At 39.8% G+C, this 23,519-nt stretch overlaps 2 protein-coding genes across 4 annotated transcripts in view; both read left to right on the forward strand.

Annotated features, from left to right (window-relative positions):
* Nucleotides 1–2,429: 2,429 nt before the first annotated feature.
* c6h1orf210 (chromosome 6 C1orf210 homolog) lies at nt 2,430–12,451 on the forward strand. Of its 3 annotated transcripts, XM_020633700.3 has the most exons (5): nt 2,471–2,587; nt 3,203–3,290; nt 7,723–8,297; nt 8,571–8,765; nt 11,270–12,451. In XM_020633700.3, the coding sequence occupies exons 3-5, from the start codon at nt 8,240–8,242 to the stop codon at nt 11,476–11,478; spliced, it is 462 nt and encodes a 153-aa protein (XP_020489356.1). In that variant the 5' UTR covers nt 2,471–2,587; nt 3,203–3,290; nt 7,723–8,239; the 3' UTR covers nt 11,479–12,451. The 3 variants fall into 3 exon arrangements, with proteins under 3 accessions (XP_020489354.1, XP_020489357.1, XP_020489356.1); XM_020633698.3 differs by lacking the exon at nt 3,203–3,290 and having other exon boundaries at nt 2,430–2,587; XM_020633701.3 differs by lacking the exon at nt 3,203–3,290 and having other exon boundaries at nt 2,451–2,579.
* Nucleotides 12,452–14,411: 1,960 nt separating this feature from the next.
* ap1m3 (adaptor related protein complex 1 subunit mu 3) overlaps nt 14,412–23,519 on the forward strand; it is a 32,029-nt gene continuing 22,921 nt past the window's right edge. Inside the window, exons 1-4 of the mRNA XM_020633763.3 lie at nt 14,412–14,608; nt 20,814–20,970; nt 21,538–21,605; nt 22,231–22,361. Of these exons, the coding sequence (XP_020489419.2) occupies nt 14,567–14,608; nt 20,814–20,970; nt 21,538–21,605; nt 22,231–22,361 (398 nt within the window). The 5' untranslated portion in view covers nt 14,412–14,566. The remainder of the gene's footprint in view (nt 14,609–20,813; nt 20,971–21,537; nt 21,606–22,230; nt 22,362–23,519) is intronic.

Below are 23,519 nucleotides of genomic sequence, written 5' to 3' on the forward strand. Positions count from 1 at the left end.
ACAATCTACTGATTAACAAGCCATTTGGATCAATCATTTTCCTCAGAAAGTCAAGTAATGTGGCCTTTAAACATTGACCAAAATGCTTTTGAGTATACGCAGGTTTACAGCTCTGCTTCCTAGATGCAAAATGTTCTCACTGTGAAGAGTAGAAAAGCTGAGAAATGCACTTTTCCAAACCTCATTGAGTAAGACAAGCTGTCTTACATTGACCATTTACATTTCTTCTCTATACACAGTATTGCACCTGCAAAAGGTGGCACAAGTTCAAGCCAAACAAATACAGACTGATACTATTCCCACTGCAAGTGAGAGTGTAATACGACACAGTCAGGAAACTCTTATATTAGATTAAATTAGATGAAACTTGAATAACCTCGATGTTAAAACTGGGTTATCCAAGCAGAAGAGTAAGGGATATCCAGGAGAAAAAAAGACAAAAAAGTTGCCTAGTTTAGTATGCAGAAGTCAGGGCTCTATACTTTCTTTAACCAAGGTAAATAGAACAGATTTCTCATGTTCTATTCACCTTGGTTAGAAAAAGTAGAGCCCTGACATACCACATTTTATGTACGAGCCATTACAATTAAAGGCCACTTAGAGAATAATGCTCAATTTAAATAAAACTGCAGCTGTTCGGTTAACAGATTTACAGATTTCAAGCATATGTGAAGGGAGGCCTCACTCACATTATCACATTCCCAGATGGAGGCCACATATGGACTCTCAAACTCACAAAAATGCGAGCAATGTGCGAGCACCACCTTGTAAAATTCTCACTCAGGTGGATGATCATCACCGAGGTTACAGCAGGGAATATGTAAAAAAAAAAAGTGATGATGGTTCCAGTCTGCTGCAGGACTGTCTCCTATGGATGCTTAAGGCCCACTTGCAGGCTTGTTTGTCTCATAACTCGTCCTCCAGACTGTCCATTGTTTTGTACAGCGCGACATGTGTTGTTATTTCCCGCTTCTTAAGAGAATGAGCGAGTGTTTCCCGTCTTCCCCACACACAGGGGGCCTTGATCTTAGACCCCCACCACTTTACTGGGAGGACAAACAGTAAACACCCAACGCTAGGAAAGAGGGGGGAAAGTCCCAGGTCTTCTCCAGCTCCACAAACGATTTTGACCTTGTTTACATTTGTCTGCTGGGAATGGACTGGAAAACATTTGACATGAAATAATCCCATAACTGCTATCTTTGTTATTTTAAAGATTAGAACTTGACTTTGTGTATTTTTTGTGCATAAGGTCAGAGATGCAGTGCAGCATCTTAATGATTTTTTTTCTGTCTCGTCACTGTCAGAGTCTGATGAGATTCATAGCCTAGATTCTAGCTTAGCCGGACTTCTTTTTGAGGATTGATATGATTACAGTTAGTCCTCCAGAGTCTGTGATTCGAGCCACGTCCCTTGCAACCACCTGCTCTTTATGCCAACAGTTTGCAAATGTAATATGTAATAAAAATAAGCAATCAAAACATTTTATTTTTACTTTAAAAACAAACTTCTTAACAGTCTGAAAGCCATAAATTAGCATTTGGTCTAATAACTTGAACAACTTCCTTCCTTGGACACAGCAGAACAGCAGAACAACAGACAGTATGAGCTTCCTTCCTTAGTGTGATTTCAGATGATTGTGGATCTGTTTAAGTATGTTAAATGACTGATAAAGCATCATTTTTGTGATCACTGATGCTGAATGGATATAACAAAGCATGACTACGGCAGTCCTAGAGTCAGCAAACAGCTCCTGATACTTATGGTAGGAAACCCCAGTGCTTCTCTCAGTTGATGCTGAGTTATCATTTTAATGTCACACAGCCCATCCTTGTCATTGCCATCTGCCCCAAGACATGCAGCTGAAGCATCCTGAACAAGGGAGGGAGGGAAGGACGAGGAGGAGTACGGGAGGAAGATGTTAAAGAAGTGGAGAGTGGAGAGGAAGCGTCCCTATTGTTTTCAGGGTCATCTCGCTTTTCCTTTCAGAGGTCTGTTCTCTCCCCTCAGGCTGTACGTCTTAAATAAACAAACCTCCTCGTCCTCTCAAACTGTATCTTGTCCGATTTCCTCCCACATGTGAAAAAAGGGCTGAGAAAAGGGTTTACATCGTAGATAAACAGAGGTGTGGTGCCTGGCAGGCACACAAACAGAACTATACTCACTGCAGAAAGAAGCACACTCAACAGATATCAAACAGGATTATTTGAATACTCACTGGAATCACATCTACACAATCTAAACAACTATTTGCACAAAAACGGGTTCAACTGGTTGCTTAAAGTTGTTATATGACATATTAATCTTATTTCTCTTCCTGGTTTGTTCCCGCTGATTGACAGCTCAACTCTGGCCAGGTCAGCTGTGTTATTGGACAGAGAGGAGGTGGGAGGGGAGGGAGCACACCTTGGTTACAAAGTTAATCATTACCTTGTCCTTCTGAGAAGCAGCCGTATAGAGCACACCTCTTTCAACCTTTGCACAACGTTTCTCCATTTTACACACAAAAGCAAAAAGAAAATGTAGCGGACACATACGGCAGGTGAACTCGCTGAAGCCAGAGGAAGCTACACATACAGGTGACCAGGTAAGACTGTGAATAATCAGCTGGTTCTCTAAGAGTAGAAGCTTTGACGGTGTCATCTATGGTCCGATTTGAATTGCGCAAGTTCATTAAACCGTCTCGACTTGTTTGATCATGTAAACTGATAATGCCATCATTTCTTTATAATACTAAATTATAACAATGTGGTAAAAAAAATGCCTGAAAAATAAAAAATCTTAGATATAATAATGGATTTATTTGATTTTGACCAAAAAGACATATTGCCAGAAAAATACTTTTGACTGGCTTTGAGGCAGAAACAACAGACATAGTTGTTTTGTTGTGTAGTTACTAATGAAGGCTTTCTTTTTTTGATGAATGCAGTATAGTTTCATTGGAAAGACTTGATAGCCAATCAGACTCCTGCACCTGTTGCATGGGGGCTATTTGCTGTTTTCACCCCAAACACTCACGCTCCATTAACAGCACCTTTTCTCTGGATTGCATTTGTTTATCATCTACAAAAAAGGCTCTAACACTCAGGTAAACAGTGTGAAGCCTGGTGCTACAGCAAATCTTTACATGTCATGGTTTGAGGTCATAAAGCTGGTTATGTTTTGAAAGTGGTCGGCTGTGTTGACAGTGTCATTATTCCAGGGTTGAAGACAAAAACCAAACCTGACATTCTAAAGGACTTCTCTGAAGCTATCCGTATTCAGACCTCACCTGGATAAAAAAAATAAAGGTAGAAGCGTTTTGATTAATATTCAAGGTGTAGGTTTTATCCCAAAATGTTCTAAACAAGACCCTTTATGAGCTTGATCTGCAGTAAACAAGTGAAATAAACAGTCTCTGCCAGCTGTTTTTCAACTCACCACCCTATCAGACATGATGCCATTATCCTCGACAAACAATGGCCCGGCCCGACTCCTCCGCACATTTTCATGTCAAGACATAAATACTCATCTTGGCAGCAGGATAAGAGGCTTGTTGCTCTGTGGATTATCGGGGCTTAGGTCAGCTGAAGGACGGCGCTTTGATTTTCTGTGAATATCTGTGTGTGATTATTGGAGCCAGAGAGACAGATGTTTGCTCAGACCCCGACACGGTTTATTTTTAAAAGCCAATGAAATGTGTGAGTGTTAAATTGCACTTTGATGTAGGTCCACTACTTTGTTTCTTTCTGATAAAATCGAATGAAATAAAAGAAGTTCAATGGTGAACACATTGTGAGATCAGACACTGTCCAGGTGGGAAAAGGACAAAAACCATACTTATCAGTATGGTAGTTTAAAGAATGGATGCTGGGATTATTTGTATTTTATTTGATATTTTTTTTAAATATTGAAATGTATATGCTGATTGGTCAAGGAGAATATAGTTGTAGCTGGTCTAGTTTTAACTATATATTAAACAATTTGGTATTTAGTCTAGGTAATTCTCATCACAGGGACCGGGCCTCCTCCACTGTGTTTCAAGGAAACAGTGGGTTTGTGAAATGATTAACACAGAAACAAAAAATGACTTCTCTCACAGGGGCTTTAAGTTCATCATGTGATAATGTCAAAGTCAACTCGCTTTACACATTGAAAAAGGAGGTAGTTATACGCACATCATGTCGGTGCATGGCAGTAGAAAAACAGCAGACTGAGGAAGAAGACATGCTCGCACACGGTTTTTATGCCATCACAATCACAACGTTTCAACCAGAGATTCTCTTCAGGTGATCGTTTTTGAATAAAGGAGGGGGGACCACACCCACAGATATGGATTTGAACACCAATAGGCTGATGGGCAGGTGTGGACAAACATTGGACACAAACACTGGTGGTCTCCTGATTCACAGTCTTGTGTTTGGGGATGACACATCAGTCATCACTGGCCTTCTGGGACTAATGTCTGAAGCCTTTACATTTATTCATTTAGACCAATTTATTTTCCTGACCCTAACCCAAGTGGTTTTCATGCCTTAAACTAACTGTGACGGTTAAGTAGAACTGCAAAACACTGGGACAGAATACTTTGTATTGAGGTAGTTTGCCTAAACATATATTCTCTATATTGTAGTTTCCCACTTAAATTCGTACTTTGCTTCCATCATGAACTTCAGCCACCAAGTCACCACCTAACAACAGACACAATACAAGTTATTACCCAGCTGTGTAGACAGATGACCTATGTGGTTGTATCTTTATGATAAATGTGTGAACAATATCCACCTCTGAAATATGATGCAAAATCTGTTTAGTATCATAGAAACTTGTTTTTTTAACACAAGTTGAAACCTTAACCTTCATAATTACATTTCCAACCATGAACTTGCTTACAGTTAATTTGTCTGTTCAAAGGAAAGCGATCATGCTCCACAGGCAGAGCATAATTTTCTATGTTTAATTCAGTTTGATGACAGAAAGAACATTTTCCACCTTCTGGCCATCATTAGTGTCTGCAAACTGACACTCAACTTACAATTTGGAGCACTGAAACAAAGAATGACTGAGAAAAACTGACTCCGGCTTTGGAAATAATATTCAAACTAGACATTATGCAGACAACGATGCAAATGAAGCTTCCTTCACGAGCATTTTCTCACACAAAACTTAAACAAATGTACAGTAGCAGTTCAAAGTAGTGCTCACAAACACACACAGAGAGAGAGAGAGAGAGAGAGAGAGATTTCTGACTCCCATGCTTCTCTCTTATAGCTGCCGGTCCTGTGCTGCTTGGTGTGTATATTTTGTTGTGCTTTGCTTGTGTGAGGACAGAACAGGAAGAGATAAAGGCAGCCCTGACAGTGTGTTTACAGCCAACACCGCTGAAGAGAATAGCTGTAGAAGACGAAAAGGAAGAGGCCTAATGGCTTGCGCTAAGCAGCTGAATCCCACTTGCTCTGAAAGATCTCCTCAGAGCCAAAAGATAGAGAGAGAGAGAGAGAGAGAGAGAGAGAGAGAGAGAGAGAGATACACAAATCCGACTCTAAACAACAACAAGCTGCACCAGCCACATTCTCCAGATTTGAGCAGAATTTCAGTGAGGGTCAAAAATAATTGTAGTAATCATCCAACGGAAAGACTTAAGTCAATTATAACTAATTTGCAAGGAGATGATGTAAGTAGGCTATTTCCACTTTCAATTTCTATTCAAATGAAGTAAGTTAAACCCAAACTTTGACCTGCCCAGGACACCCATTTAGCATTAGCTTGTTGGACCCCCCCCCCCCCCCTGCCCCCACCACCAGTCCATCGCTGTGAACGTTAAGTCGATGTGTGTGGCAATTTAAAAATATCAGTTTATCTCTTCAACATATTGAGCTAATGGATATGAATTTGAAGCTGTGAATTAGACGTTGCATGTTTAATAGTATAAACAAAGTCCAAATATGTTTTCATCATGTGTTTAAATTCATATGATATGATGTCCGGTTCAAAATGTTCACTTAAAAAAATAACAAAATCTGAAATCATTTTGACCTGATGTGATAAAAAAAAAAAAAAAAACACCTAGATATTAATCAATGAACAGAGAAGAAGGACAAAAAATGTAAGAAAGACATCCAATACTCTAAAGTATTGGTTGGAGTTGGCTGATGTGTTGCACTACAGCTTCTTCTTTCTGACTGCATCCTGATGGCTCTGTCCTTTACAGAAGGGAGCAAACTCACATGCAAATATCTGGCAAATTTGCAAACAGCTTCCCTCAAAGGTCATCTGTCTTTCAAATACAAGTTCTTCTGTAGAAGACAGGTTTGTATTTGCATTCAGAATCAGAGATGTTTTGATGTTGACTCAACACAGCCCACGGCAAGGCAAGTTGTAGAAGATCATACACATAGAGGCTAACATGGAAACATTGGGGCAAACAGCATGAAGTGGGAAACCAAGTTAAGAAAATCAACACCACTCTTGTGTCTGCGCATAAAGCTACTGTACAGGGAATAAGGAAGTTAGCTTAATGCAAATACTGGCAACAGAGAGAAACAGCTAGCAAGTCTCTTTTCAAATGTAAGAAAATCTGCCTAAAGGGACTCTAGCAGTTGCTATGCCAACAACAAGGCTTTGGAAACAGGCTAGCTAGTTCCCCCATGTTTCAAGTCGTTTAACTAAGCTATGCTAAAACTACCCCAATACAAACGGTCCTCTCATCAAAACCTCTGTCATAATAGTGATGAGTTTGAATTAAATAACATTGATAGAATGTGTTGATTTACTTTTGCTGTGAAGGGAGATAATCTTTCTACAGAGACATGCTTCACCATGTTTTCAGCCATTTTTATAAGCTTAGCTAAGCTAATACTAGCCCAAGTCAAAACGGTACTCTCGTCGAACCCTCTGCCAAAATAGTGATGAGTTTGAATTAAATAACAGATATGTGTTAAGTTTTACTTTTGCTTTCAAGGAAGATTATTATTTCTTCATATTTCCACTCTTCCTAAACTAAGCCAATACTAGCTCAAGTTACAAACGTTCATTTCATCTCAACCTCTCAAAAAGTGGATTAGAGTTCTTAATGTCTTCTTTATTGGCTTATGTTGATGGTAACAGATACTATTTCACATCACTATCTGTTTTATTAGTTTTCCACGAAGAACACAACATTTAATTTAATGGAAAAGCTTTTAAATTGTGTTTTTCCAAAACGAATCATTTCCGGTAGATGTCACTCTACTGTCTCTAACTGAGTTTGAGTCTCATGTATTGTGGGGAAGCTGTAGCCTCAGTTTTTAACCCCTAAACACTGGGACTTTTCCAGTGTTTTGTGTCAGCCAGTCCTATGGAGGAAAGTCCTCCAGTATGTGTGACTTTCCTGTTTGCGACACACTTTTCCTGTTGTGGATGATATCCTCCTGAGCTCCTGACAGACTGCTCTCAATTACGACTTCAGGATTTATGAGGATCCAGGCAGCTTCTCCTTTTTTTTATGTTGACACTCTCACTCTTCATACATACTAAGTGAACTATTTAGGTCATTTGATTGTTCTTTTTGTGTGGCTCACTTATGAAATATGCATTTACAAGCACAAAGAGTCAAAAAGATTTCAAAGCTTTAACGTGGGATGTAGGCCATTGAGACATTGTAGTGTACTGATACTTCACTCCAGTGATACTTTGTCTTGTATGGAATGGAATAATTCATACTGTTTAATTATCTTTTTTTTTCTTTCTACTGTCTCTCCAAAGCTTCATTTGACTGCAGCAAGAGGTCTCACATTTCCAATCACACAGAGGAGGATATCGCCGCCACCACCTTTCACTTGTTTCTGAACCGATGACTCCCCTGTCACTCAACCTTGCCACCTAGTGGAGCTGTGAGGGTTCGACTCCCTCCTGGTCAACAGAAATCTTCCAGGCAACTATACCTCCCTCATCTGGGGAGATGTCGGCCCTGCAACATTTCCCTCAGATCCAGTTTGTGTGTCACCTGCTGGAGACCATACAATAATAACCTTTGCACCTTTATCAAAAATCCCTTAAGTGAAGGAATTAAAGCCTTCTTTCCAGCTTCATCTACAAGTTCAGAAGTCTTTCTGTAAACCAGTTTTTTTTGACTGACATATGTGTGACATACATCCATGATCCATGGTTTCATGGTGGAGTTAATGGTGCCTGAAAGTAAGAGACAGTTCTGATCCAGCCAGAGGAAGATTTGGCCACAAAGAAGACTCTGTTAACGAGACAGAAACAACAGCAAAGCCAGATGGAACTATTTTCAAATGTTACATCATCTGCTGCTACACCAACAGCATCACAAAATGGTAAGATGTATTTTTATCTCCAATGTCAAACATAAAGACATGAATCCTTAAAAGATGCTCAGTATCATTCGCAACCAAATTCTAGGTTATTTATGGTAAATATGAGCATTGTGAAATGAGTGACAGGATGAAATTGATGATTTAATGTTAGGTCTGGGCTGGGAGTCCATATTTAGGTGCAGTTTCCACATTCTATAAAAATGATTACGCTAATTTATGACGATACATGGATGATGCTCAACAGTTTTAACTAATAGGATGTGACTCTTGCAGACACTTTAATAACCCAGAGGAGCAGATATAAATCTCACAACTGGGAGTTCTTGGTGGCCGTCCTGGCCACAGCCATTTCTGTCTCTATCATCATCGCCCTCCTGGCTAAATGTCAGGTGGTGAGGCGTTACCTGGCCAGCTACAGGCACACACGGCTGATGGACATAGACTCTGTGAGCCAGTTTGACTCATCAGGTTTGTATTTTTTTTTTTATGCATAAAATGTATAATCCCTCATTTTCTTTGTGCAGGAGGAACAAATGCTTCTTTATTTGTCATTCAGATTCAGCACTGAAAATTGAGAAGCTTCACTGGTGATGACCATTAATGCTTAAGAGGGAGCAAGTATAATATCTGTCCCGAAGCTAAAAACTTTTAATTTGATAGCTTTGGTTTGTTATTCAATTTCCTTCAGGTTTATCAAAGCTTTTACTTCTGTTTATTTAGTTTCAGTTGCACAACAGATATTGAATTTTGTGACCTCTAGAAGTATCACCAAAATTAAGTATGAAACACCAACTCAAATATCTTGGTAGCAATCCAGTGGCCTTTTGCACCAACTATGTGTGAGGTCTGCCTTAAGTTTGAGTGTAAAGTCCACACCTAACCCTACATTGAAACTATTTAAGTTCTTACTTTGCTTGTGTCATTCTTTGGAGGCGTAAGGTTCATCTTAACTAGCAGAGCACAACATCCAAACCAAACAAATTATGGTCACAGAAATGAGACCATCAATGCAGTGTTCATTACAGTGCTCTCTGTCTCTGGTGCCTAATCGTCTCTGAACAGATTAACGGATTAACAGCTGTTAATCCACAAACAGAATACAGTATTACAGAGCATCGTGATGAGGTGATAACAACAGCTACAATCTTAATCTACAGCTAGTGTAAAATAACATCATCGAATGGTGAAATCTTCAACCAAAACATAGGGTCATTTGACGATACTCTGTTGTTAGAGAGGTGGAAATATTTTTGCTCATGGGAAACAACTGCAGGATTACAAATAAAAGTCATGATACATTTCTGAGGGATGTAATCTATCACGGGTAGAATCTCTGCTCCTAATTATCCTCCAAGTTATCCCAACTTTCAAAAAACGATACACCATGACAACCTTATTTAAGAGAGGACTTTATACCCAGGAGCTAGATGTAAGATTTAAAGGTCACATATAATGCAAAATACACTTGACTATGTTTTTTCGAACGCTAATATGTGTTCCTAGTCTGTCTTCAAACCCCCCACAATTTTGAGAAAAGTCCATCTTCGTCGTCTTTTGCTTGCTCCACTTTTAAGAAAATGTGTGCTCAAACAGGCCGTTTGGACATTTTCCCTTAATGACATCACAAAGGGCAGTAACCCCTCCCCCAGGTGGGTGACACTCCCACAGCTAGGAATTTGCTCTCCCCTCTGAGTCTGCCTTCTCATTGTAAAGAACTGGACATGGTGCAAGAAAGCCAGAGCCCTGTCCCCTTCCAGAGAGGGGGCGTGGTCAAAAACAGTTCACATTTAAAGGTACAGACACAGAAACAGCCTGTTCTGAACAGGGCTGAAATAGAGGGCTTTATAGGCATGATCAAATAAAGGATCAGGGTGGATTCTTCACAAGAAACTTGACAGACATGTTCTGGGGAGCTCTGAGATGTATTTAAACTTGTTGAAAAGGAGGATTATATGTGACCTTTAAGTTATAACTTGTGCAACTTGGATAACTTGTATAACTTGTATGTTGGAACTATCTCAGCTGGTGCAACACTTTATATGTTACTAGTGCATTAACTCTGTCGCAAGTTAGAAGTTACGTTCAAACAAGGCTGCATTTAAACGTACACATAGCCTGATGCAACTCGGTACTGGGCTTTAAGGTATCAGCTGATACCACGTGCCAATCAAACACCAGAGTTTAAATGGTTTAGTTGGTTAGTTTGTTGCTTGTTTGGTTGTGTTCACTTTTGCACAGCGGACCCTTGAAACAATGGCTTTGCATATTTTGAAAGGAACTACAGGATATGTTGGCCCTGGACCTCCATCTATGCAGGGATGGTTAGCTCACTCCTTCCTTCCCTTCTTCAAGCATGATTGTGTCATGACCCCACATGCTGCACGTACATGCACATAGACAGAAACATAGATTCGAATTGAATAGATTGGCTCAGGATGGTGCCCGAAACCTGAACAAGCCATTTGAGTCAGTGTTGACCGATTTCTAATATCAGAACAACATTGGTGAAACTGTAATATTTAGTCAAATACTAAGTATTCTATTGAATGAATGTTAGAATTGAGAAAAGAGTAAGGGATAAAAGCTACGATAACCGATATTTGATACAAAAAATGACTATAATGTGAAAGGTGCTGCTTGATTAACAAACAGAGATTTATCACTTCAGTTTCCTTCAGCATTAAGAAGCATTTTGGTGTCTTTCAGCTTAACATTTTTGAATGCTAACTGGATGTTAATGTTAATTTCTTTTTATTTATACGCTTATTAAAAAAGTGATCATTAAATTTTGAAGAATATCTCCTGTGAAATGTTGTACGATCACACAGATCTGGTCGTTAATTCATGTAAAATCATCATCAAGTTTAACAACAATGTGACAGCTGCTTCTGTTGTGAGTTTTTTTTTTTTTTAATGAATACACATGGAACATTATATTTGATTCATTGTTGTGTTTCTATCACTGCTTCCAGGCCAGGACGTGGAGTTTGCCATGCAGAATGGACGTGGAATAAACCCTCACTGCCTGCCCCCTGTAAGCGAGGAGGACGACGACGGCTTCATCGAGGACAACTACATCCCGGCCAGCGAGAGGGCGAGGGCCGAGAGAGCGGCGGAGAACATGGAGGACACAGACGACACAGAGGAAGAGATGGATGAGATTGAGTTTTCCATCGCTTAGGAGGACTGCAGCTCCACTCCCTATAATTCTTTTTTGTTTCTTATTCCTATTATTGATCTTAAACTGGGAACTTGTTGAGCATTGGTTGAGTTTGGGAAAGCTGAAGAATGTAAAGCACCTGCAATAAATGACTGATTGCAAGGTGCATTGTAAAGGCAGTAGCTGTCAATGTGCAGCCTGATGATCCATTATAGAGAGTTGTAGATTAAACTATTGATAAATCATATTAGTCATGCAGTGAGAGACTTGTAAAACAACAGTAAAAGTCACAACATGTTTTTTTGTTCTGGGTGAAAATCGGTTGATTTTTTTTGACCTGAATCAGCATTTAAAAAAAAAAAAAAATCTATTTCTAAGACTAAAAAACACTTGGGATGAATAAAGCAGTTAAACAATCAACTCTGCATCTGTTGACAGTCGTTGGTTGTGTTGACTGGTTGACGATAACTTGATTTGACTGCACAGGTCGTGCAAAATATATCAGCATGTTTTTGGAAAAATAAGCACAAAACATGAACATTTCAACTATGCACGCTGCATGTCTTGTCAATGTCACATGAGGTTTAACTTCAGTATGCATGGATGTGTAATATGTTTGAAAAGTGTCAAAATCTGAGTATTAAGCAACACATTGATGCTCTGCAACAGACAGATCAATAGCTTTACTACCCACACATTTTACTTTCCATCTTTTGATAAGGTATTGTTGCAACATCAGTGTGATTTCTACTGTTTTAAAGTACAGTACAGTACAGACTGTCCTCAGTAAAGGTATGACTACAGCTACATGAAAAATGTAGGCTGGCTCGTTCATTGTAAAAGCGTTAGCCTACTTGTAATAACTTTCTACTTTACTGCTATTTTTGAGAAACACCACTGTATTGGGGCTGTGCATGAATTCAGCACCTCTACTGTAAAACATGTCAAATTAAAACAGCTTGACATTGATTCAAAAGAAACAGTGTCACCTTTACTTACATGGGTCAAATCTATTTTTTTAAATCAAACAGGGGTTGTAAGTTCAGGGGACTACAGTGCAGGCTCTCTCCACATTTTGGTCTGGATTCCCTCATTGGTCACAAACTGGTATCATCCCACTCACCTGTCTCTTCAAACTTTTACAACTCTGGTACCAACGGGAGAAATTAAGCCTGACACTGTGCCTCGCCAAAAGGCCTGAGGCGTCTTTAGATCCTCTGAGACCGTCCAGCTGATGAGAGCAGTCTGACAGGTCTGTGTGAAGCTGTCAGGCGAGGCTGCTTAACCCGGAAACCAAGCGCGTCAAGTTCACATAGGCGAGCCAGAGTAAAACCGGAATGATAGTGATTAAGCCTTCAAAATAAGAGCATATCATTTTAAATGGAGAGATTGTATGATTGGCTTTTGCAAACTTAACCAAAACTTCCATAAACATTTATTTACAGGTATTAGGAAAATTATTATATAAATTATTATACCCTTAAATAAAATTATATAATATAGAAAATAAATATAAACTACACAATTTAAAGTTGATCTACTTCTTTATCTATCTAAGTTCTGCATTTGGCCCAAGTAGGACATGTATAGACTAAAGTATGATCATATTACTGAGAAAGGCTATTTATTTATTCATATAGGTTAAATTAAGCGACGGTCCCTTGGATCATGTTATAGTCAAGTGTTATTTTATATATCCGTATTGCCATTTGGATAAAAAAACATGTGATTAACTGGCCTACAAGTAGGCTAAAAATATCATATCTTAATGGAAGCCTTGAGTACAACAAATTGTGCTTGATGTATTTAAAGAAGCCTACTTTTAAAGATTTATTTTTGGGCTTTTTGTGCCTTTAATAGAGATATAGGACAGTGGCTAGAGCTGGAAATCAGGGAGATACAGTATGAACGACATGCGGGAAAGGAGCCACAAGCTAGATTCAAACCTGGGCCGCCCGCTTCGAGGACTACAGCCTCCACAAACGGGGTGCACGCACCAACCACTGCGCCACCAAAACGCCCAAAAGTAGCCTACTTTTAAGGCATAGCCTGCAGTTTAAGCTGTATTTGAAAGGTGCAGTTGGTGAAGGTAAAACTATATGACTTTTTATATAGACCTATGTATTTTAAAACCTTGATTTTTCACAATCAAAATATTTTGTAGCTCTTAAAGTAAGTTAAGGCTGTAAATTAAGGCAAGATTAATGCAGTTAAACTTTATTATTTGCAAAGGAAAATGTTGTGTAGGATTTGCTGTAGAAATACAGAAACAGAGCTTAATAAAATTGAATGCTTTTGTCCATGTAGGCCCAGGTATAATAGAATAGAATAGAATTACTTCATTGATCCCAAACTGGGAAATTGTGGCGTTACAGCAGCAGGTTGTCCAAACACACAATATGAGCAAAAAACACAATATTAGCAAATCTAAACATAATATAATATTAAATACAAAGTAAATAAGCACTAAAAATATCAAAACTAAGAATGTGAATATATACAACCAGGATTTAACTTAGATATTAAATATGAAAATATTAAATACAACATACTTTGCTGTAGATAAATGTAAATGTGCAAAAACAGAGTTGTAAATGGACAGTATTGACATAGGGAGCAGTCCAGAGATGTGCAATCAGTGACACATAAGTTAAAGTGCAGGTGTGTTGACATGTTATCAGCAGAAACTATTCAAATATAACGGCGAGTAGACAGACAAATGAAATTAAGTGAAATTCAGTGTCGTAAAAAGCATATAAAATATAGACTCATAAAATAACTATTACTATTCTTGAGCGCAAGTATAGAATAAACATTTTTTTAAATTGATTAAAATTAAGTCATTGAAATAAAAAAATCCCAACACATTACAACCGGAGGTGGCATAACCGTTACAACCGTGAGCTTGATGCTCCGGAAAAGCGACAGCAGCGAGTTGCAGCGAAACGCGGAGAGAGAGAGAGAGAGAGAGAAGCGCGGAGGGAGAGGAGGAAGGAGGATGATGGGAGCGAATATTATTCCCTTTTGAGTGACCCATATCTGCCAGGAGGAAACCCAGATATTATCTAGGCCTATAGTTCTTGTTCTCGAGGATTTTTCTACACCAAACATGTCGGCGTCGGCGATATTTATCCTCGACCTGAAGGGAAAGGTAAGTTTGTGGCGACTTGTTGACATCTGGGTGTTTTTTTTGTTTTGTTTTGTTTTTTTAAATCAACGAAGCACCTGCTGCAACAAACGAGTATGTCAGCTCATTTTTAAGTGCAATAACGACACAGAATGTAAATGTTTTAAGTATGTAAAAGATGTGTGTGCTTTAGTAGAAAACAGTCTGGTAAAGGCTGAGTAGTAGTAAGAAGAGAAGCTCAACTTGCCAAACTCGTTTTTCCCTGATGTTCAGTGACACACCGGGTTTGTTCTTGTGCAGCGAAGCAGCTCTTATTGTGTGTGATGTGCCCAATGTGAAAGATTAAACCCTCACTTCTTCCTCTCCTACAAGTTACCTGACGTGATTGAAATGAAGATTAAAAAAATCCATCATGAAGAAGGCACACAGATAGAGCTGCACAACGATTAATCGATTAGAAGTCGAATGTTAAATTGACTTAATTGATAACCGGTTAGTTTGACTGGTTTATGCTTTTAAAATTTCATATTTTACTTCTTTTAGATGTAGGCCTATATTCATGGCTGCCAATTTACCTGATAATAGTTCATTCTGATGGGAATAAAAACAGTCTGTCTATGAAAAAAATATTCAAAATCGTCCTTAACAAGTTGTCAGAGCACAGGCCAATGTCTTAATGTTTCTTTATATGTTTGGAAAACAGTAAAAAAATGCAAAGATTGGTCTTCCAACAGTTAACAAAATATGTAAATATTGACTTTTGAGTACTTGGAGCCAGTGAATTTTGTTGCATATTTGCTTCAATTTGCCCACCCGTTGAGTTGATGGGACAGTTGATCATACAAGAAAAGTCATTTAAGGCACGTGGAAGGGCAAATTTCTCCAGGTAGATTTCCAGCCATTTATACCCGATAAGGTGTGTTGAGAAAATCTGCAGTTTATTCAGTAGTCAACAGAATCATCATTTATTTACAATTTTAACAGGCATATTTTTGTATCAGTCCAAATTGCCTTTGAATGTTTAGGTATGCACAAGCATGGCACGAGTAAAAGGGTTAACAGATTTCTTTCTTCACATCGGCTTCTGCATTCAAACCTCAAAGGGTTAATTTATCCGAGAGCAGGAGGAGAAATTGCTGAAGAGGCTTTATATGCCTGACCGTGCCCATCAGGGAGAGGGATCAGTCCCTCATAGCCTGGATGTCTGATTGTTCAGATTAAAGGTTTTCTCTTTCTCTCTCCCCTTATCTATCTGTCTCTGCCCCGAGGCAAGTCAGGAGCTTCTCACCTCCAGTCCGTCCCCCTCCTCACCCCTCCTCACCCTCCTGCTGTCGGTCCTGACCAGGCCAGGGCCTCTGTCCTCTGCAACAACAGTGAAGGCTGTAAAGGGGAGCGGCAATTTAAAATGTATTCTATTATAACGGATGGAAAAAATGTAATTAAATGAAAATAGTCCCTCAAAGATTTCAACCAAAAAGGTTAGGTCACCCTCATATCTAGACACGGTTGAAAACACACAGCCACTGAGGAAGCTAGTTTCTTCCTCTGCCCTTCTCCCCCCCCCCCTTCCCCTTTAAATTATAGCTCCTGGGCACTCGACCCTTCACTGCTGGCTGCTGGGACCTGCTCTGTAGACTGAAATGTCACAGTATTGAAATCAGCATGGCATCATTTGTTCCCAGTGCTTCCAAACAGAATTCTTTAAAAGAGAAGATGTTCAAGCAGAGGTTTGGAGTTGTCATGAGTCACCTTTTTTTTATCAGCGAGAAGAATTGAAGTTTAAGGTTAAACATTTTGGACACGTACAAGTGTTTTAGGTGGAGCTGCAGCTCGTAGTTCTGTGTTATTCTTTAGTTATCTTGACAGTGTCTAATATTGTTACAACATTCTTGTCAATCACAGCCCCACCCGCTCAAAGAAAAAAAGCATACCCTGCTGCATTATCTGTTTAAAGCCCGGTGTACAGCTCACACAATGACCCGATTGTTAGGCATCACTCAAGAGTTCACCCTGTGCAAATTAACTCGGGACGGGGCATTTGCAGTTGATGATAGAAAACTCCCAAAGATGGAGGTTTAAGTCTGATCTTTGTGTCTTTCAGTTGTCTCATATGCACGGCTCAAACACACACACTGGGAGAGGCGCTCACTCTCTCTCACACACACACAATGAAACACAAGCTGACCCGCAGTTTAATCATAACAAACTTCCCCTCTCAGCTGGAGGTCGGCAGATATTTCCTGCAAACGTGCCTTTCCTGATAGGATGCGGAAAACAGTTAAACGGGAATGCCTGATGTTGCCATGGTGATTTCTGTCACTTTTTGTGCGGACATAATCGGGGAAAAAAAAAAAAAGTCTTGAATCAGTGGAAGTGGAATCAGCTGGTGGCTCTGCTCTAATTGTTGGAGTGTGTGTGCAGTCGCACAACCAAAATATCAAACATGCCAGGAAATCATGGGAACAGTTGGGAGCAGCTGACTGGGCCATGATTGGACGGTCGTTCCTCGGCGTACACTGCACGACTGACGACACACAATCAGGCTGAAATTCAGCCACACAGTGTATATGTCCTGTTTTACTCAAACTGGGACCACAATGTAAATCCTTTTATCATGCTGTATAGAAGTAGACTCATTTCATAGACTCAATGGAAAGTGGTAACTATATATGGAATTAATAGATCTACTACATTTTTACAACCAGTGGATGCTCCCCCTGCTGGTCATTAGAAATAATGCAGGCATCATCCCCCGTTTCTGACACCCCAAAATTCATCCAACTCATGTCTACTCTTCAGGTTATTGCCTGGGCTTCAATATCTTTACAACTGTCAAATGATTTGCAATGACATTTGGTACAGATGATGACATTTGGTACAGATGTTTGTGGTCCCCAGAGGATAAATCCAGATGATTACATCTTCAGTTCAGATGTTAAATTTGTCCAATTCTTTGGATGATGAGCAAATATGACACCGTCTATCACACTCGTACAAGCCTAATATGTAGTTTGTGTTAAAAGGGCATTTGCGTCTTTTAGCATACTAAACTAATATGGTGAATACAGCTTCATAGCATTTTCACTGTGCCCGTGAAACGTTGACATTTTGATCGATGTTCCTCTGTGACGCCTCACAGAGCTGCTCTGGGTGTTCTTGTTGACTTAAAGTTTGTTCAGTCGGGAATGTCGGGCCACAATGAACCTCTGGCTGCTTTAAAAAGAGGCACTGTGAGCACACACAATGTTAAATGGCTGCAATTGATGGACCAACTCTGAGGCGTCTTTTTGCATTCTTCATTGTGCCTTGATGTCCTCTACAAGTAAAGGATTGTTGACTCCCTGCAGCCCCTTCACTCCAAAATGTTAGCAGTATTCTGCACTCATTTTCTTAGGGTGATAATGGAGTTTCTGCTTTAAAATGTGTGCTGTTTTCCAAAAAACATTGACGAGTGATACAAGCTGACAATATCTTTCGAGGCTTCTTTGTGCCCGTGATCCACCCCAGTGAAGGTTTTCTTTAGAGGTCAGCTCAGCAGCCAGTGGTTCCAATTGATTTCACACATTGTAAATGGTCACTGATTGCCCTGTGAGTCCTAATAATGGCTTTCTCGTAAATCCCTGGAGTAGTGATGCTGATATAACAAGAACCACAGTGAAAACGTATCTACTGCTGCAGGAGGAAACACTATTTAAAAGATGGTTAATTAAGTGTACTCTTTTTAATGCGTTTCTTCAGTGCACCTTTTCAAATAGCTATCTTATCTCTTCATTATCTGTGCTCAGTTTTCAAGTTCAGTTCTTATTTCCTTTCAGCTTTCTTTCCATCCCGGTTTCTTATTCCTCCTCATTCTGTTTTTTCTTTTAAATATTGAATTCTTCACTGCTAACCTTTGCAAATGGAAAGCCCCTCAGCCTACCTGTCATATACGAATGTCATTAATGATAAGGTTGTACGTCTGCTATGAAGAGATGTAGTATCGGTAAGTGTTCATAAATGTCAATACAACTTAGCAGAATGTGTCTTAACATCTCAGAAACACACTCACAGGAGATTTAACGAGAACTGGATTATTAAACAGCTGCTTTCTGCTGTGCGGCATCAAATATGCAAACTGTTTGTGTGAGGTGTTGTGTTTGATGCCCCCCCCTCCCCCACCCCTCTGCTGAGTACACAACACTATCTGATGATTTCCTCTTCAACCTGAGTGTAACTGACTCACATTCAAACAACAAGACATTACATCAAAAGCTCGAGTTTTAAATATCTCACACTTCAAACCATTTTGATGCAGTCAGGTGAAGTTAAAAGTAGCTATCAGCTACCATTGGATTACTTGGTGCCAATTTAGTGGAGAGTCAAATTTTTTTTTGATTTTGATTATAGCATTATTTTATAACAGTAAGTGCAGTGGCGTCAATATGCACGCAGAGTTTTGCTTTTTCACAGTTTGCTGTGTTGATGAAACCCTCTTCAAAGTTAGTGATGAACGTGGAAGAGCGTTTTATTGCCTTTATGTGAATCAGTCGTGCAACTGAAAAAAGTGCTGCAACTTAAGATCTATTTATCAGAGTCAAACATTTCTTATTTCATAAATTTGTAGTTTTACTATTCTTCCATAAAACTCATGACACATCTGTGTAAATATTTCCTTCCAGTCACATCCTCCCGGCGTCAGGCAGATAATGGCAAGCAGCCAAGAGAGAAGATAAATACTTTGGAAATACCATGAACTATAAAAAGGAACGTGGCATTGAACCTCCAGCTTATGTTATCCTGTCAGCTGCCATCTGTTGGCATTTCTCAAGCCCATTTAGGGTCTCATGAAGTTGTAAAAGTTCCAGCTATATCTCTTACAAACAGAGAAAAGGAGGTGACTGTCTAAATTGTACATTGGCTACCTTTTTAATGTTTTTGTACTCTATTTAGACAGTGTGCAGGAGTTTGCCTTTTTTAGTTATTATAAACAAAGAAATGACCAAATATTTGGTGCCCTGGACTTATGTTTTTGTTGTAATGGTTTCAGAACATGTTTTAATATTGTTTGATTTTCACTAGTAATGTATCAACGTTTAAAATTCTTGCTTTGTGATGGTAACCATACTGTATTGTTAGTGTCAACACTAAACTGAGGCGCATTTTTGCTTTTGTTTTTCCTCCAAAGTTTGCTGCCAGCTCTTAGAAGTGAGTCCCTCGATACTTCGCAAAGGGCCTTCAGTATCGGTTATTACAGTTCTCTTTGATACAAAGATTTGTTTACTTCATTCTCTCTCTTTGGTGACCTCTGACCTCTCGCTCCATGCTATTATTCTCCTCTCACTGAAGCTGAGCAGTGGCATTTCCTTTGGTTTTTATTTCTTATTTCCTCCTGCCTTTGTTGTATCTGCCCCTGGGTGACCCCCTGCACAACACACTCCTCTATTAAAATAGGGGAGAGGGAGGGGGGGGGGGGATTTGTGCCTGTGTGTGTGTGTGTGTGTGTGTGTGTGTGTGTCGCCGAGGTCCCTCAAGCGTAGACGCTTTGATCTCTTTCTTTACTTCACTCTGTGTCCAGACTCCAGTAAGAACGCTGACTCATCTCATTTTGTCTACGCTTGTGTGTGCTTTTGTGTGTGTGTGTGCGTGTGTGTGTGTGTGTGTGTGCTTGTGTGTGTGTATTTCTTTTAATATTAGAAGGTGTGGTGTTCCTTTAGGGCTAAATAAAGTGCATTTTTTATAACTCCTCCATGTGTTCACACAGCAACGAGGTGAATGCAGCTTCACAATTACAATCTGAACCAAAGTGATGGAGCCACACTACATGTACAGCTGAAATATATGAACCTATTTGATGTGTTATAGGCACTAAACAAAAATACTTTAGAATACAATATCGAATGAATATAAAGTTGCATATAAATATTTTATCAGTAAGAGAGTTTGCTTTTGTTTAAAACCAAAGAATCTGTCATGTTGCTAAAATCAGCATAAGCTCCTTTTTCATCTCAAGCTCCATCATGAGATATTTAGGTTAGAAACACCGTTTGCACACTTCCCCGGCTGCGACATGAACCTGAAAATGGTGTCATCTCCATCCATGAGTTTAGGTTCAGAGTCGGCCATCGGTTCCTGAACCATCTTTAAGCTTGAGTGCTCCGATTTGGTATCTCAGCAAAGATCTTTAAATATTTAATGCCTCAGGATTCGGCTCTATAAAAATCTCTATTTTTTTCCCCCTATTCTTTTCCAGGTGCTAATCTGCCGTAACTACATGGGGAACATGGACATGAATGAGATCGACCACTTTATGCCGATCCTGATGAAGAGAGAAGAGGAGGCAGAGATGACGCCTCTGGTCACGCATGGATCCGCACACTTTCTGTGGATCAAACACAGCAACCTCTACTGTATCCTTCTCAGTTAATGTCTGGATTTTCTAAACTAAACGTGAAGGCACTACACTGAATGACGGATCTTTTTTTAAATCACAGATTTACCGTGGTATAGTTTGGTACAGCGTAGCATAGATTTGAAGTAGATCTGAACCCTCCGTTTCTCGGCTTCATGACGTTCCACAGCCAGTTGAAACATTGAGCACAGATTCACTGGGATGTGTTATTCACTTCACATCCTCTTTTCTTAATGTGAAATCGGGCAGTCAAACTTCCTCACACATTATTAATTCAGCATGATATTACCAGTTGTGAGAAAGTGCTATTCCCAGAGCGCTGCATTAGACAACGGAGCTGCTTTACCTCCCTGTGGCCATGTTCTCAATTGCTTGCGAGCGTGATGCACCCTGCTAACTTTTTATGTCATTGCATTCATCTCAGAACCACCCGCAGAATATAAAAGATCTTCTCCATCTCATTTAAGCATTTCTGGCTCATAAAAATGTGCATGTTTTTCCTCTCAGATAGCGTGTCTGCTGCTCGCTGATGTACAGTTGTTTCTTAACAGTGCTTTTATTCCAGTGGTGGCCATGACCAAGAAGAATGCCAACGCTGCTCTGGTGTACTCCTTTCTTTATAAAATAGTACAGGTGAGTCTGATTCCTGGAATAAAAGTCCAGACTTTCATTTCTACAGAGTATAAAAACACACTCCACAATCACACTTGTTGAGTAGTGATGGGTCAAATAGGTTTGGGGTGGTGAGCTCTTGAGGGATGGGGCAGCTATGGAGAGGGCTCTGTCTCCACGGGCTTCGGTGCTTGGTCCTGAATGGTGGAGACGGGAGGTTTGTGTGGGAGGAATGGAGGCTATGTGGAGGGGGGTGACGGTGGAGGAGGTTAGTGAGGGAGGAGGGGGGCCTGGTGGTTGAGGGCTTTGTGAGTGTGGAGCAGGATTTTGAATTGGATACAGTAGGGGACAGGGAGCCAATGGAAACTTTAAACATCACAGGCATCTACACCTCCTTTTTTATTGGCTGTTTCTTCCCTGCATGTATCTGCCCAATGCTGTGTCTTTGTTTCTAAACAAAGCAAACAGTTTTATATTCACTATGACTTGAACAAACAAACTAATCTATTAGAAGACAGAATATATTTTGACCTTCTTTCTCAACACCACATGCAAAACATCAAATTTAAGACAAACCATGCTGTTATCTTATGTAGAATAATGAGCTGTAAGCAATCTGAACTGTGTCTGCTTGTTGTGTCTGCAGGTATTCAAGGAGTACTTCAAGGAGCTGGAGGAGGAGAGTATCCGGGACAACTTTGTGACAGTGTACGAGCTGATGGACGAAGTGATGGACTTTGGCTTCCCTCAGACAACCGACAGCAAAATCCTTAAAGAGTAAGAGAGCTATCACACAACCAGTTACAGTGCTAATAACAACAAGGATCTCTGTGTCTGTGTGTTTTCTGTGAGGAATGATAAAATGAGAGGCTTATTTAAAAGAGGAGAAAGTAACCTAGAGCGGATTTTTCTAAAAGTGACAGCAACAAAAATGTTCCTATTTGACACAACGTGGATTAATTACGTTAATGGCCTGTGTCCATCGACGGAGCTTTTTGTGCTGGCAGCGCCCACGATCTCAGTTTCGGAGTGCTTCTCACCAGCGATCATTGTTGCTAGGTTACAGAATGTAACTTCCTACCTCAGTAGTGACTGTAAGGTATGATTTTAGTACCTCTGTGTGCTTAATTTCTTCCTTTATTCAAGGAAATATCACCAAGAAAACATCAAAACAATTGAATGAATTCTGTCCTGGCATACGCAGCACAGCTCTAGACCTGGAATTCATAGCTTTCCCGTGATGTCACATGCTTATGGACATTCCTCCCACCCGGTGGGGAAGAATGTTTTTGGTATAATGTCAAAAATACTTACTAGACAGGCTTTGTCTTTACTGGAAAACTAAGTATAGAGACATTTGTTAGGACACTTTCCGTCCGACAACCGCAGATGTGTTCGGCTGAAAGTCGCCAGCTAATATGATTAATCTTTAAACCAAAACACATGCGAGAACTTGTCGTTTCTAGTGATCTAATAGTGTCCTGTTTGCTATATAAGGGTTGCAAGTGCCTACTACAGTTGTCAGTTGATGTCAACATGTGTTGTTTTGAGGAGATGGAAAATGAAATTGCCTGTGCTGCAGCTGGAAAATGTTTTTAATGGTGGCCACTGCTTTCCTCAACGCTTTTAATCCTCCAGCCCTCTGTACTGGTCACATGACTAAAAGCTAAAAATTGCACCCCCTAAAAGACGAGTCTGATGAGTTTCTCCTCTGCCATTATCAGAAGCCCCGCCCCTTCTTGATTATTTTATTTGTCGGTGAGGGGAAAGTGACATTGACAAGCTCTGGGCTTTTCCAGAAGTTGAACTGTTTTCAACCGAGTGCTGTGAGCGGAGCGACAATATACAGCTTAAGCTGAGTGTGACTGAAAATTCTGAATTGCTTTGGTTTTTGTATTAACAATGGGTGCTGCCAGTGCAAAAAAAACGGTCTGA

This window comes from Labrus bergylta, chromosome 6 (assembly GCF_963930695.1).
Source record: "Labrus bergylta chromosome 6, fLabBer1.1, whole genome shotgun sequence".
In the NCBI taxonomy this organism is placed as follows: Eukaryota; Metazoa; Chordata; class Actinopteri; order Labriformes; family Labridae; genus Labrus; species Labrus bergylta.